This window comes from Abramis brama (assembly GCF_963993115.1).
Source record: "Abramis brama genome assembly, chromosome: 15".
Classification (NCBI taxonomy): Eukaryota; Metazoa; Chordata; class Actinopteri; order Cypriniformes; family Leuciscidae; genus Abramis; species Abramis brama.
Window position 1 is genome coordinate 1,931,359 of NC_139977.1, and position 16,726 is coordinate 1,948,084.

The window sequence follows — 16,726 nt, forward strand, 5'->3', positions numbered from 1 at the left end:
TGTACAAGATCTCAGCTTTCCAGAAGGAGTGTACAAGATCTCAGCTTTCCAGAAGGAGTGTACAAGATTTCAGCTTTCCAGAAGTGTACAAGATCTCAGCTTTCCAGAAGGAGTGTACAAGATCTCAGCTTTCCAGAAGGAGTGTACAAGATCTCAGCTTTCCAGAAGTGTACAAGATCTCAGCTTTCCAGAAGGAGTGAAGATCTCAGCTTTCCAGAAGGAGTGAAGATCTCCGCTTTCCAGAAGGAGTGTACAAGATCTCAGCTTTCCAGAAGGAGTGTACAAGATCTCAGCTTTCCAGAAGGAGTGTACAAGATCTCAGCTTTCCAGAAGGAGTGTACAAGATCTCAGCTTTCCAGAAGGAGTGTACAAGATCTCAGCTTTCCAGAAGTGTACAAGATCTCAGCTTTCCAGAAGGAGTGTACAAGATCTCAGCTTTCCAGAAGGAGTGTACAAGATCTCAGCTTTCCAGAAGTGTACAAGATCTCAGCTTTCCAGAAGGAGTGTACAAGATCTCAGCTTTCCAGAAGGAGTGTACAAGATCTCAGCTTTCCAGAAGTGTACAAGATCTCAGCTTTCCAGAAGGAGTGTACAAGATCTCAGCTTTCCAGAAGGAGTGTACAAGATCTCAGCTTTCCAGAAGGAGTGTACAAGATCTCAGCTTTCCAGAAGTGTACAAGATCTCAGCTTTCCAGAAGGAGTGAAGATCTCAGCTTTCCAGAAGGAGTGAAGATCTCCGCTTTCCAGAAGGAGTGTACAAGATCTCAGCTTTCCAGAAGGAGTGTCGAGAGATCTCAGCTTTCCAGAAGGAGTGTACAAGATCAAGAGACCAGTTCAATATTGAGGAGCCAGATTATTGAGGGCTGTGTAAACAAACAGTTACATTTGAAATATTATTCCTTTGGTTCAGATGTTTCCCTGAGAGCAGACGAGACCAAGATCCTTTGTATGTAAAATAAATAAATAAATAATTTAATAAAATTTAAGGAGAGTGACATTTATAAAAGAAAACGATTAGATTTCATATAGTGTCATGATTGTCTCTGGCTTTGACTAATAGTCAAGAAGCCCCCAAGAAATTTCAAATCCACCTACATTTACAGAGAAAATTAGGAAATAATAATAATAAAAAAAGTCATTGTTTGAGGAAAGTGGCAATAATAATAAAGAACAATTGTCGTCATTGTCACTAATTTTTGATAAATAATTAGGGAAAAGAGAAGACTACATTGGTTCTTATTAAAGTGTGTGTGTGTGGCCTTCGGTTCAGATGTTTCCCTGAGAGTAGACAAGACCGAGACCCTTTGTGATCAGAAGTTACCGCGGTAGAAGTTACCTGATCAGAAGTTACCGTGGTCAGAAGTTACCGCGGTGATCAGAAGTTACCGCGGTCAGTTTCTGTTCCTGCTGTTTTCTCCACCGGCTGTAATAAGACTCCTCTCAGCGGGCAGCTCTGATCCGCCATGTAGAGGGATGTCTCCTAATGACTTATTCATATCATATTTCCTCTTCTCATCAGTCGAGCAAAGCCTTGTATACACTGTCATCTTTTGCTCTGCCTCCGTGCCGGATACACGAAACAATCTTCCTCCCACTCGAGGGGTCTTAAAGAGCGGCTCAGCGGGTGGGCTGTGTTTGCATAATTTTATTGCCAGTAAAGCATAAACAGTCACTACCACACTTGATTAATCATGGTTCTCATTTTCCCCGCCGTCTTTCATAGACATAAGTGCTGTCGAGCCGCATGGGAATTAATGTGACAGTTTAAAACATGCTTGTTAATCCCTCCTCGACGGCGAAAGAAGCTGCGATACAGCTGAAGTGTCTAAATGAGAATGTTTACCTTTAGTTTTTCAGTGTAAATCGCAGGATTACAGTTAATTAATTGGGACCCCCACGTTGAACGACTGTCCAGAAATGCAAATCGCAAACACGTCCGTGCATAAATACAAATCGGCTCCTCGTTTACCTTTGGTCGCATCCGGATAATTCAGTTCTTGTGGTGTGTGTTTACAGGCGACACGTGCACCATGGCGGAGTACAACAAGCTGAAGAACATGCTGTTGGATATGCAGCCCAGGACCTCCACGAACGGGCAACCGAACGCCATGGACCAGAGGAGGACTCTGGTGGACACCATGTTCAAGTATATAGATCGAAACCAGGACGGCCGTCTGAGCAGTGAAGAGCTGGCAGAGGTAAGAGGGCCGACAGGGAGTAAGGGATAATGTACAGTCATTGCCCTTCACTCTGAAAGGGTTTATGTAAGGGATAATGTAGATCCAGCCGGTTATCATCTCGGAATAAACCCTGACGGGGTGATCAGGATCAGGTCTTCATCAGCCTGAAGGGGTTTATTCTGAGATAACAACCGGCTGGATGTACATTATCACACTTATTACACGGATATTTGCCACATAAGTGAATAATTAGACACAAAATCGTTGAAAGTCGAGTCGAAATATTTGATTAGGTCTTTAAACGCGAAGTTCAAACTAGACGGATATTTAAGAGATACGGTATACAGACATAACACTTATTAAACTGCATTTCACCACATAAATAATTATGGGGATTAGAGATTTCAGATTAAACTGTTTTAAAACCGTACCTGTTTGTATCTTATAATCCAACAGTGTATAAAACAATAGTCGTAAAATGGCAGCATCTGCGTTTGTATGAAACGAGAGAGAGCGAGTCCACGATACTGGATGGCATAATTAAATAACTGTACACAAAATATTGATTTGACTGAGTTTTAATATTTTATTAGCTCACCAAACGCAAAACTTCCACCATGAAGAAAACCCGTTCCTAGCGAGTGTATAGCGCTGCTGACTTCAGTGACCCGGATGAGCCTGTGCTTCTGATCTCAGAGGTTGTTATCTGGGAATAATACACCGCTGGATGGAGCGAGTGACCAATCAGAATCAAGTTTCACTTTGATTCACTTTCATTATTATTCACTTTTTCGCTCACCAGTCCCTGTGGCGAGTGGTTTTCCAAAGTTACAGCCACTCAGCATTTTCACTGCCCACAGTTTGTACATCGATACCATGGGGGAAAACGGCCATATAGATATTTTTAATATTATCTCATAATTTGTCAGCAGGTTTATTAGGCTGCTGTCACTTTAAGAGCTGACGCACAGATCCATTAAACTGTTACACATGCATTTCTTTCTCAGCTGTTTACGTTCACTTAAAACATGACTGACTGTGGTTACGTGAATACTCTATTTACGTGAATACTCATCAAGACCGGCATTTTGACATTATTTTGTGTGTATTTGACTGTTTAAGCGCAATAAGCAGTGAAAAATAACTCAATTTAGTGCTGAGAGGCGGTTTTATGTTTTTTACACCAACAATATTCATCCAGAGCAAATGAAACGAGTGAGTGAGGATAAGAGTGTGTGTGTGTAACTCGCTGTCGGAGAGATGAGAGAGAGAGAAAGAGCAGATGGTATCGTCTATCTATTCTGCAGAAACTGAGTATTGGAAGCATTTCAGATATGTTAGTATCGTAAAATCTGTATTTTTGACAACCCTACATTGCGTTTAGTTCATTATTTCAGATGGCTTTTTAAAAGACTACAATTGAAAAATGTATAGGCTATATTTTATATAAAATTCAACCCACCAAAGTGGCTAATAGGAGAGATTGCGTTAAATAAACCCGCATTAGGCAGGTTGGCGGGTGTTAACGTCAAGCCCTGATTACATGACAGTTTATAGTCTGTTAAACTCCAAAAGACAACCACCTCCAAAGCTGTCCATATGATTCATATGCGACTTTAAGTTGTTAAATAAGGTTTAGGATTAAAACTGTACACTGTACATTCTTAGAAAAAAAGGTTTATTTTCATGTATATAGAACTATAGGGTTCTTGACTCAATTAAAACAAATATTCAATATAAAAAAAAATATGTAGGGTGTAATTACATAATATGATTGCATGTTTTTCTAGTGATAAAGTATGTTTACAGGCTGTTTAAAGGTAGGGTAGGGAATTTAGAAGCGGCTAGCAATAGTGAGCTAGCTTTGAAAACATGAGATCTTTCAGAGCGTCCTTCAGAACACATGAACGCTCACAGCAGAGTCTGCGAGACGAGAGACAGCGTACATTACTCATGTCTCAAAGCACAGAACATTACAATAATAATGAACGTAAACCACTTCCGGAGCTCTTATTGTGCCATCTGACTGCTGCAGGTTAATTTGGCCATTGATACAGTGTTGACAGAAATTTGGACCGAATGCAATATGACAGAATGCTGGATGAGCCGGTTTTGGTCCCAAGACTTCCACAGAACATAGATGGACATGTTTTAATATTTAGACCACTTCCATTATTGATTTATATCAGGAGGTGAAGAAAGTTTCAACCAGTATAACAAAAAGTGTTTATAAAACAAATAGCCTACCCTACCTTTAATTCATAACATAAAAAATAAAAATGAATTAAAACAAAATGAATTAATTTAAAGTAAATCCCTAAAATGATCCCATGATGGAAGGAAACCCCTAAAAGGTTCTATATATGAAGCTCCTGATGGAACGTTTTAGGAAGAAATAATTGAATTATTAGAAATAATAACGCTTCGTGTTGCTTCGTGGCCACATTACCACCTCGGGTGTGCATTATTTTCTAATAATTATATGTACCGGAGTCAATTATTCTGCTTGTACTATGGTTACCACACCTCAAGACATTGTTCAGATTATGTATTTCAAGACGTTTATCAGGTTTTTGTCCTGAAAACACTCTAGTGTGTCTAATTTCTTATGCATCTCATCCCAAGCTTGACCCATTGATAGCAGACTAATGCATTTATTAAAACAGTTATTAGAGAGAGAGTCTGTGCGTCTCTCAACAATAGCTGCGTTTGCATTACCCTTCAAATTGTGCAAATTGAAATTGCGAATTGAAAATACGCCCAATGGACATACGTCAATTTTGCAAAAACTCCCATTTATCGCAAAAAAGTTTTTACGCTCGCATGAGGAGGTTTATCAGGGAATTCGAAAAAGGAATATTTCACAAAATTGCAATGGAAACAGTTTTTGCTCATTTACAGTCCCCTGACGTCGATGACGAGGTGTGTTTGGACAGAAGACGAGACAGAGCTCTTCTTTTTTTTTTTTTTTATTGTGCAAAGGGTGAAATTACAGTGAGAACAGTGTATGTATATACAGTGAAATAGTGAAACATCAAATTGGATCTCAACGGAACAACAGTTGAATTGTTTGAATTTCTGAATAGAAATGTATGTTTGTGTACATGTGCTCTATATAGCTAATGACATATTAGCATTAATAACATTAACAATATAAAAAAAAAAAATAAATAAATAAAAAAAAATATTCAAGGCAAATAAAAAAACAAAAACAAAATAATTAACAAAAAAAAAAAAGAAATAAAAAAAATAAAATAAAATAAATGATACTACTGTCACCATTCCGACTACTTATGAAAACGATAGTAATAATAATAAAAATGATAATATCAATAATTACTACCATTATTTCCACCAGCATCATAATATACAATAAATAACTAAATGCAGTAGCAAATAATTTTCACCATTATCCAGTCGTGTTGTGTTTTGTCATGTCTCCGCCCTGCCAACCACAGCCTGTAGGAGTGCCCAGAACGTGCCGCCCATCAACAAGGGAAGATACCGCAGAGCCCAGAACACCCCAAGTACCCTGGCAACTCCCACCATCGCAGACAAGCCGCTATCACCAAATTGCCAACCCTGGCCTAGTTAATGTGACAATCTAATATGTTGCATTAAAATGAGACATGGCATGAAACACAGACCCAGGGGTAGCCAGTTGATGGCAAGGCCCGAGTGGAATTCTGACCTCTGCCACCCCTGTGCTAACTAACCTCGGTCAGAAGTAACGTACCATGCTTACCCTGTTCTATATGTGTTATTTTTTATTTTATTTATTTTTTTGTTTTTTTTTGACAGAGACAGAGTTCTTCATTAAACTCATAAAAGACAAAATAATTACAGGAATAATGGATTCTAAACCTCAAATAAATGCCACAATCAACGATCTTGCAGCAGATCTGAGGGAGAAACACCCAGAAACTCCTCATATGAGCCGCTCACAAGTATAATAAGGGTCGTTCCTTACCAGTAATGCTTGGAAAACGCACATACGTCTCCTTCCATTAATAATAATAATGGCCAGTGCAGTGGCTGGGATATAGTATATAAACCCATCAACGTCCATTGCCATGATTTTTGGAATGATTTTACTTATCGTAAGAGGAAAAAATGAAGTTTTAGTCGCATAACATCGTTAATGGAAACGCCGTCATTTCGCAATAGTTTTTTGTCGACATTTAGAAAAAAAATCGCAAAAGTTTTGCACAAATCTGTAATGGAAACGCACCTAGCGTCTCTACTATTAGCGAAACTGTAAGTTGAACAGCGCCGTTATTTCCTCGCTAGTGAGAAATGTCATGTAGCTTTTAAGTTTTTAAACTATTTTAATGACAAAATCGTCAGAGCAGCGCTGACATGTTTCTGTGTGAGTGTGTGTCCATTCTGTACTGTAAATAATTGCACACCCTAGAACGTCCGTCAACCAATCAGATTCAAGCATTCAACAGTCCATATAGAACCTTTTCCTCTAAGAGTGTACATTATCTCGCTTGTTTCACAGATACTCACCAAATAAATACATAATACGTCAAATGTTAATTTGAGTTTTATCATTTTACTGGCATATTATCTTAAATCTTCCACTAAACAAACACTGAAGCAATATTACAGTTCATTGATACTGACTATTGTTATTTTCAGTATAGTAATTGAGTCGTACACTGTAAAAAGAGGTTACTTGCAATTTTGACCTTGAAGAGCTATTTCTACCCGATTTAATGCTTAAAAAATTGTTTTGTTGATATAATTCACTGTATTTACGTGGTTTCAGTGGATTTGCTTTTAATTAAACCAGTTAACTTAGAAGTTACCATTTTTTTTCAGTGTATGAAAGACTGAAAGTAGTGTACTGTAGGTTTCATAAACTGCCAAACTCATGTTTAATTCAGCTTCTGCTGGCTCGGTTCTTGTCATTATTGAACGCTTCCATTAACACTCATCGCATGCGCCAACCAATCTGCATCAAGAACAACTAGGTTGTGAGGTATAAGACAAGAGCTTCATCATACCTGTAATGGATAACACTGTTCAACTCCTGTTCTTCCACAGATCTCCATAAAGGAGCATCTGGAAAACATCTTAATGGAGTGCAGCATGCAAGACCTCCTGCGTTACGACGACTACAACAACGACGGTCACCTGACCCTTCAGGAGCTTTACACAGCTTTCCGTGAGTCCCACACATCACTGCCCTTCATTACAAATGAGCTTCTCTCTCCATGTGGCAAATCTGCAGGTTTCTCTTCTGGCTCTCAGTGAGCCAGGCACCATTACGCCTCTCTCTGAAACACATTTGCACCTGATCCTTTGGGCCAATGAATGCTAATCATGGCCTGATGATGAGAGATGAGTGCTTTTGGCGGAAAGAGAGAGATGAGATGGCAAGCCGAGATTATCTCGTATCATCCATCGTCCTACGCCGCATAAAGCAAAAGCTCTCGTTTCATTCGTTTCAGGAATTGGCAATGTAATTCACAGTCTCAGCTTCCCGAATGAGCAACTGTAACTAAAATTATACATCCATTCCACGCGGATATAAATCACGGTGTTAAGACTCGGCTACAGAAGAAACACGGCTCCATTAACCAGCACCAGTCATTTACCTGTGTAATGAGGAGTTTAGTGGAGTGTTTGTCATTATACAGTGCCTTTGCGTGTGTGTGTTGGTCATCAGATGAGAAGGTTGACGTGTAATAAAACATTGCGTCGGTCGAGCTCTCCTCAAGGTTAACCGTGTTGCTGCGGTGGGATGTTGGAGGATGTCATCTGGAATGAAGGAGAATATCTCATGAGAAAGGATCATTGCTGAAATTGTGTCCGTGCAAACAGACGTCCCTGAGGAGATCCACTTCACGCTCCTCTGTTTGTTTCTAAGAGATAAACACTTTTTTTTTTTTTGTCTGACGAAATTGCTTTACACATGTTACACAAGCTTTCAGAGGAAACGTGCACATATTTAGAATTTCCCAAGTCTTGTTCTGTCATTTAGACGTCATCATTATGTTCATTCAGTGAAGTTTTCATGTATTGTCTTAGTTGTTTTAAGCTGGTAAGTGGTGTCAGGCTGGTTAATCACCAGTCATTAGCTGTTCATTAGCTGTTCGTTAGCTGTTCATTAGCTGTTCATTAGCTGTTCATTAGCTGTTTATTAGCTGTTCATTAGCTGTTCATTAGCTGTTTATTAGCTGTTCATTAGCTGTTCATTAGCTGTTCATTAGCTGTTCATTAGCTGTTTATTAGCTGTTCATTAGCTGTTCATTAGCTGTTTATTAGCTGTTCATTAGCTGTTCATTAGCTGTTTATTAGCTGTTCATTAGCTGTTCATTAGCTGTTCATTAGCTGTTCATTAGCTGTTCATTAGCTGTTTATTAGCTGTTCATTAGCTGTTTATTAGCTGTTCATTAGCTGTTTATTAGCTGTTTATTAGCTGTTCATTAGCTGTTCATTAGCTGTTCATTAGCTGTTTATTAGCTGTTCATTAGCTGTTCAGTCAGTAAAGGCATATATTCATAAGCAGCTTATGATATGCACAATCATTTTTAGAGACACAATAATGAGTTTTCAGATGTATTGACCATTCAGCATTGTTCACATGCTCTTGAAGACAGTTGTCTTTAAAAAACTGAATTATTTTGCTGTTACACTTAATCAATACATCAATACTTAATAGCTAACAATATTTTTTTTTTAAATAAACCAAAATTACTAGTCTAACATCTAATCTCTCATTTTACCAAAAAACAAACAAACTAGGTAATAAACATCAAACTATGTAATAATCTAATGAACATTAACATTTTTAACAAACTAATTGTCCAAAAGATTACATTTACTATTTTTGTTGACACTTTTTGGTATCGAGTGACCTTATTTTTCAAAGCAGAAGTAGGTGAATGTGCGAGATGTGGGACTGATTAGGCGCTATATGGAAATAAACAGTACAAGTATTTGCACTACAAAACAGTGTATTTATGATAATGAGATTTAAATTTGATAACAAATACCAGTTTGCGATATCAAGCAGCGTAACAGGCTGTGTTTGTGATTAATACTGCAGAAACATTCACGTCACTAATGGCCGTGCTGCTCTTACGTGAAAAATAAGTTGGATAAACCGCTTTTTCATAATGCATTCTGGGATTGCATTTATAAAATGGTGCCATACAATTTGGCCAAAGGAGGTATTTTAAAAACACAAGTAGACTATGTTGCCAGATTTGTATCATTAGGCAACATTCACATCCAGAGAAGTCATGGAAATTCATCTGTCAAAAAGTGTGTGAAGCTTGTCTATGTAGCTCTCTGTTAAATATGCACCTTACATTAGAGTTTGTTCACACATTGGGATTAATAAAGCAGATCACATGCTCATATAATATTAATCTGAAAAGACTGCAGCTTGAACTAATCTGACAGTCCTGGATTTCAGCGCTTATACCAGAAATAAAACATATAAGCCTACCGATAAGGCTCAGTTTCTAGGACAGAAAGAACAGTAGTAGAAACCAAAAAAGACTTATGATAAGTAGTGAGGTTAGTGATCTGAAGAAACCACAGCAGTAAATGTGTTCATGCTGCAGTGATTCCTCAGATCGTGCGCTGTTTGTGATCAGATGAAACATTTACAGCAGCTGAAGGAGAAACCCGAGTCTCATCCGGAGAGCAGAAGATCAGTCAGACAGGAGAATCCACCGACAGAAACCAGACAGAACATTTCACTTTCTGACCGCAGACAGGACTATAGAAGCTTGTTTCCGCCACAGAATCAAAAATAAAAAAGTAATAGTGACTTTTTATCACAATTGCGAATTTACATCTGGCAATTCTGACTTTTTATCTCAGAATTGCGTGATCTAAAGTCACAATTGTGAGATATAAATTCGCAATTTCAAGAGATAATGCAATAACTGCAAAATTCAGACATTGTTTCTCAGAATTACATGATATAAAGTCGCGATTGCGTGTTATAAAGTCAGAATTGTGAGATATAAACTCGCAATTTCGAGACATAATGCAAAATTCAGACATTGTTTCTCAGAATTGCATGTTTATATCTCGCAATTCTGACTTTATAACTCGCAATTGTAGTATATAAAGTCAGAATTGCATGATATAAAGTCGCGATTGCGTGTCTTTTTTTTTTTTTCTTAGAATGGGAGTTTATTCTGAGAAAATATGTCAGAATTGCGAGATATAAAGTTAGAATTGCGAGTTTATATTTCGAGGTGGCTTATTTCTTGCAATTCTGACTGTATATCACACAATTCTGACTTCATATTCTCGCAATTCTGCGAAATAAAGTCAGAATTGCGAGATGTAAACTCGCAATTGTGAGATTAAAAAAGTCGCAATTATCTTTTCAAATGTTTTATCCTGTGACGGAAACAAGCTTCTGTAGAAATATAAGAGCCTCCAAAAAAAGAGTCCCTGGTAAAAACCTGCTGAAAGAACCCAGCCCAAGCCTGAGCGACTGAGACGGACGATCGATGATCACCTTCAGGAGTGTTTCTGTCAGAGAGGCGAAGAGATAGAGCATCTGGGTGAGGGGCGAGCGAGCGAGTGAGCGGTGTAATGGTTTGAGAAGACGTCCCGCTGAGAGCAGGGCTCCTGTGCTGAAGGTTAGCGGGTCTGTCCCGTCTGATGAATCTGAGCGGCAGGTCAGGCCAGCTTCATGCACATCAGAGCGGGTCGCAGGACTCTCCAGGGACTGAGTTACTGAATCAGACAAGGAGTTAATTGAACACGTCGAACCAAGACACTGTGGCTCACTGTCTCGCTCACTAACTGAAGTGGAGCCTCGAAAGAGACTCATGTCAGCCGCTCCAGAAACCACACAAATACTGCAGTCGGACGGTGCTAAGCTAGCTAAAGAAGTGCACTTATAAGTTCCAAGTATAGCTGACATGTCTTGTCGCATCCTCTGTCTTGGATGAAAATTTGCATTGTGGGATTGACTTCTTTGTGACGTTATGAGTGATGCTGCTTAAATGAGGAGTATTAGAAGACAGTGTGATGTTTATGCCCTCTATGAAGCCTTGAGATACTGTCTAGGGAACCCTTGTGAAAAAGAAGTACACTTCAGCATACTTTTGGAAGGAGTACTTATTATGGAAATACAATTATTTAAAATAATATACTTAAGTGTAAACTGAATATAATGTTTTTGGACACTGGATGTTATTTACAATTAAACAAAATTGTATTATAGTTTCAATTTGCATGAAACTGAATATTTGAGACCTTTTTGGCTCACTTAAGTACATCTTAATGTGCAATTTCATAATTACTTCTATTGTCTTTGACATTTTTGATAAACTGTAGCATTAATGGCACACTAAAATATACTTTAATGTAATTTCTCCTGAAACTTGAATCATATATTTAAATATATTTGTAATTAGACATTTTTAGCCCTCTGGTGCTCTTTGATCTTTTTTTTTTTTTTTTTACCTCATCGTAATGGTACGAAACTCAGTGTTTTGACACTTGCTGTGTGAACACACAAAATCATGGACATGATTCGAAAAATGTTAAATGGTCCTAAAAAATAAAAAAGTCATACTTGTATTGTTCGCAGTCAAAAATGAGCGCATTGGAAATGACGAATTTCATCTAGTGGAAGCGTTTGGTAAATTTTAAAACGTTTTTTATAACTACTGCATAACTATAATTTAGTACCATTAAATCCCCTATGAATACAAAATATTAAATAAAAAACATTATCGAACTAAAATATAGTAAAATATAGTACATTTGGTCATTTTTGACTGTCTCATGAAGAGCACCAGAGGGTTAAAGATGAAGTTGCAATTTAGTACATTTAAAATGTATTACATTTAAATATAATATTGAATAACATAATTACAATCAAGTACTTTACAAGTGCTTAAGAATGTTAGTCAACACATCAAAATAAGTGACATCTGTATTCTCTCTGGCAGGAACATGAAGTTCTTGTTCTCTGAAGCTGCTGTTCTCCTAAATCAGCTTTTGTGTGTTATTGCACCTGGACCGTTTCGGTGGTAATGCCAGTTGTGCAAGTTGAATGAATTTCAGCAGTCTTGAAACGGCGTTAAGGTGTAATGCCCTTTCCTCCTGATAGCAGACGGACACAAGCCTCCACTGTCATTGCTGATATTGTCCTGTCCTGAATCCGATGTGAAGAGCCAGCTGTCAGCCAGAATAAGATCAGCCATGCGCGCTGTAACGTGTGCCACAGCCTGAGTCATCCGGAAGAGTCAGCGCCACCGGAATCTCTGTGAGGATCTGATGTTTGTGCCACGCGAGGAGAGGAGGAGGAGGAGGAGGAAGTGTAAATGCGTGTCTGGGAATTCTCACAAAGCTTAATGTGTTTCACAGGCTGGCAAAAGGTTTGATAAACGCACATTTATGGAAACTGGCGGTTTGATTCATTCATGAATCATTCCTCGAATCGTGTGTTGTTAAGGAGAGGTGTGCTGGGTCTCGCACTGAAGGAGGGGTTACAGGATATCATGCTTACAGTAGATTAAATGATATTGAAAAGTTGACTGGAAGATGAAATGCTGCCGTTGCTTCATCACTCTCGAACCGGTGTGCGTGAACAGATTTGTATGCAGCTCTTCTCCGTCTTGTCACAGCTGTCGAGCTCCAAAATAGGCCAAAAACAGTCATAAAAATAGTCTCATGACTTGTGCTCTGTTTTCCAAGTCTTGTGAAGTTCGCAAATGGATCTCACGGCGGGGCTTGAGACAGTCGTTCTCGCGCATATGGAAAAGTTGGGGTTGAGATTGAATGCCAAGAGACTTACTCCAGCACAGACGACCACCTTTCTTGGTGTCACGTGAGATTCAGTGACGATGAGGGCCGTGCTCTCACCCGTGTCGCCACGATCCTCGCAGTCGTAAAAGAGATAAAGCTAGGCCAGTCGCTCACTGTAAAACAGTTTCAACGGCTGTTGATGGCGTCCACATTATACCGTTCGGCCTGCTGTACAAGAGACCTTTGCAGTGGTGGCTCAAGACCAAGGGGAACCCACTCCGTATGATCAAGATTACACGGCAGTGTCTCCATGCCTTGGTTATATGGAGGAAACCTTGGCTCCTCTCCCGGGGTCCAGTGTTAGGAGCTCTTTGCCAGTGAGTTTCGCTCTCGACAGACGCTTCTCTCTCCGGCTGGGGAGCGCTAATGGAAGGCCGCTCAGTTCAAGGTCTGTGGAGGAGTCATCATCTTTCGTGAGATGATGATGGCGGTCTTCAATGCGTTCCTTCCAGACCTGAGGGGCCGTCACGTGCTCGTCCGCACAGACAAGATGTCAGTGGTCTCCTATGTAAATCATCATGGGGGTCTGCGTTCAAAAATGGAAAAGTCAGCCAGCTGTTTATTATCATGTTAATTATTGTCTTTTTCTCTAAAAAACATACTTTTACATATTCGTCTGTTATTGAACAAAAAAAAAATTAGTGGAGTTCCAAAATGTTCTCACTTTCAAGGTATCCGATATATCCTCATGTCCAAGAGAAATGCACGTCACTAAACTAACGCCAGAAGCGTCCCTGTAGTTCTTTATTGCAACACTGCCAGTATTTCATTGCTTTCATTGAGAAACCTTTAAAAATCTGCACGACACGGACCGTCTTGTCTTCCCTATTGTATCGAGTGAAACGTCTTCTGGAACAAGAACTAATCTTGATTTTGTCCTTGGGGAATTGATTGGATGGTTGGATGGATGTTGTTTGCTATTGGTGGATCTCATGTGAGTGACAGAAAAGACACACAAAAAAAAGATTACGAGGGAGTTTTAAGTTTTTTAATATGTTATTTGACTTCAGTTAACATTTACTTTATTTTACTTTAGTTTTAGTTAACTGTAAAATAACCCTGACTTCTAGTTTCCTGTGGATCTACATGGACATATTTGTAATTTCACAAGTTATACCACGTTCTTGATGATTCCAGCGCTTAAGAAAATCATTATTATTCCACGTGTGATCTTTGGCAGCGCAGAAAAGAGCGTTTAGCGGAGGGTCGGCAGTTTCTCACACGCTTTGCATGTGCAAACGCGCAAGTGCTGCTGCAGCATTCTGATGAGCGTGGAGCGGCTCCCGACTACTGCTGCTCCGCATGTGGGCTTCTTTTATCCCAGCCTCCGACTTGGTCTGCAAGAAGGAAATAATTCATTACCGCGGCTGCATTGATTTATTCCTTCTGCAGGCCTGAGCTAGAGTCTGACTTCAAACAAATGCTTCAGGCGATGGACTGTTCAGCTCTTCCTAGCGCCGCCACCTTCACACACACACACACACACACACACACACACACACACACACACACACACACACACACACACACACACACACACACTGGCAGCAGAAAGACTCTTATCTGCTGAAAGGCTTCAGTGTTCAGGCTCTTGTCACAGAGGCAGAAAATGGTCATGATGCAGCGGTTCAGGGTCTGGCAGATACCGTACTTTTCTTAATATAGGAAATTATTTTCTTAATATACTTTCGTGATTGCATGGATTTGTCCTTTTCTTCCATTTGTCTTGCCTTTTTTGTTTGTTTGTTTGTTTGTTTAATATGTTCCTTGAAGTTCACTTATAATGTCAGTGACGTTTCTAGCACCCCATACATTTGCTTAAAGTCCCCCTGTAGTCAATCATTTTATCTATTAAAACTCATCTTTGATCACCAAAATGACATATTTAAACATTTTTTTCTTTAAATAAATTCTTCATGCCTTAAAATAGCTTGATTGTAACTCTACACCCTTGCCTCATTTAGTATGCGCGGTTCTATGAATATGCAAATGAGCCCCGCCTCCACTCACTCACTCAGCTCAGAGATCCACTGGTTGACGATCACACGTTGATCTGATTGGTTACAAGGTCGTTTGTGACGTCAGAAACACCAGCGATTTCAAAGCGTGTTTTTGAGACTGTCTTTGGTTCACTGCAGTTTTAAGGAGGAAATACTCAGCAATGGTGTCGACTTATGAATTTACACATGATTTGTCTTAAAGCATATTAAAAACACCACATAGACACATAAACTACATTAAAAGCTGGATTTTCACCACAGGGGGCTTTAACTCCGAGCACTGTTCTGACTCGCTAACTGCATCTCTCTTCTTGTCACTGACTGAACTGACAGGGTGAAGTGGTAGTTGAAGTGTTGTTGTGTTGTCAGTCAGATGTAAATATCTACCACAGCAACTCATTCTCAATCCCAACTCGCCACATAGTGACGCTTGGTTAACTACTTTTTAACGATCAGGAGCCCTTTTTTAAACATGCAGTGTACTCCATTGCTTTTCAGTTGTTTGCCTTATTTGTCAGGTCAAGACGCATTTAATTTTTTGCATGCATTTGTAAAAGTAGAAATGGAATTATGAAATTATGAATATTGATACTTCCATAGATGTTTTGGAGTACCTAACCCTACCCACTTCTCAACAAAATGAAACACAAAACAGGCGCAGTGGGTATTTTGGCAAAAACTGACCAAAACAAAAACAGTATGAAAGTATTATAAACAACTCGTGTTATATAAACAAGCCTTGATGTCATAAACGCATTAATTGGCTCTTCCACATTTTTCATTGAGAACATATGTTGTAATTTAGATCATTTTGAAGATGGAAGAATGCAGTTTTACAGATGCTAGAAACGTGGCTGTAAGAATTGAGAAATTAGGAAATGCCGGACAGTCAGGTTGAAGAGCACCCAGACCCTGAGAGGACAAAGGACCTCGCTGGAAATTACCATTTGTCTCACCTCAGAACACATCTCTCCCCCTCTTCCTCACTCCCCCTCTCTCTCATGCTCAGATCACCTGAATTCACCCAAGAAAATGTATAGTTTAATGTGAATGATTATCACAGAGTATTTTTCATGTTTGCTATCATTTAAAATGTCACAGTGCGACTGGTACAGATGTAAGTAAAACACAAGGTAATAAGGTTTTTAAGAGTTTACATACAAAGGAAGGTGATCTCCTGGCAAATGGTCACACACCCCCAAAAGGTGCAACCTCTGAATGCAAATTTCTTTTGTTAGTACATGTTTCCAAGTGAAAAAGGTCCTGACTATATAATGAAATGCAGCAGGGGATTCGGGGCTTTTCTGTATTTCAGATTCGCCCGTGATGCTGAGAGTGAGACCTATGAGAGTGAGATCTCTCAGCCTCGTGTATTTCTTAATGTTGGGTTGCATCTTTTCTCTTTATTCCAGAGCATTTGATGTTTTGTATCGATTATCTTTGAATTGATTATGAAATTGGCATGATACATTGACCTGACATAATGAAATGTTACATTTGATTATTCTAACTGACTTTGACATAATTTCCATTAAAGAGTTAAAAGAGCACACCCAGGTTCCTGACCGACGACGAGGACTTGACAGAGCAGCCATCAAGTGTTAGACAGTATTCTGGGTTATTACTTGCAAAGGTTTTTGGTCAAATAATTGGAAACTCTGTTTGTTTGTTTTTTCAGAATTTAGTAGTAGGAAATTACTAGTCATTGAATTGTTTATATCAGCTATGCATTCCGTTAATTTA

At 39.1% G+C, this 16,726-nt stretch overlaps 1 protein-coding gene across 1 annotated transcript in view; it reads left to right on the top strand.

The window, feature by feature from the left end:
• Positions 1-16,726, top strand: part of fstl4 (follistatin-like 4) — a 225,109-nt gene that overhangs the window by 145,015 nt on the left and 63,368 nt on the right. Inside the window, exons 5-6 of the mRNA XM_084137849.1 lie at positions 2,017-2,198; positions 7,233-7,353. Of these exons, the coding sequence (XP_083993975.1) occupies positions 2,017-2,198; positions 7,233-7,353 (303 nt within the window). The remainder of the gene's footprint in view (positions 1-2,016; positions 2,199-7,232; positions 7,354-16,726) is intronic.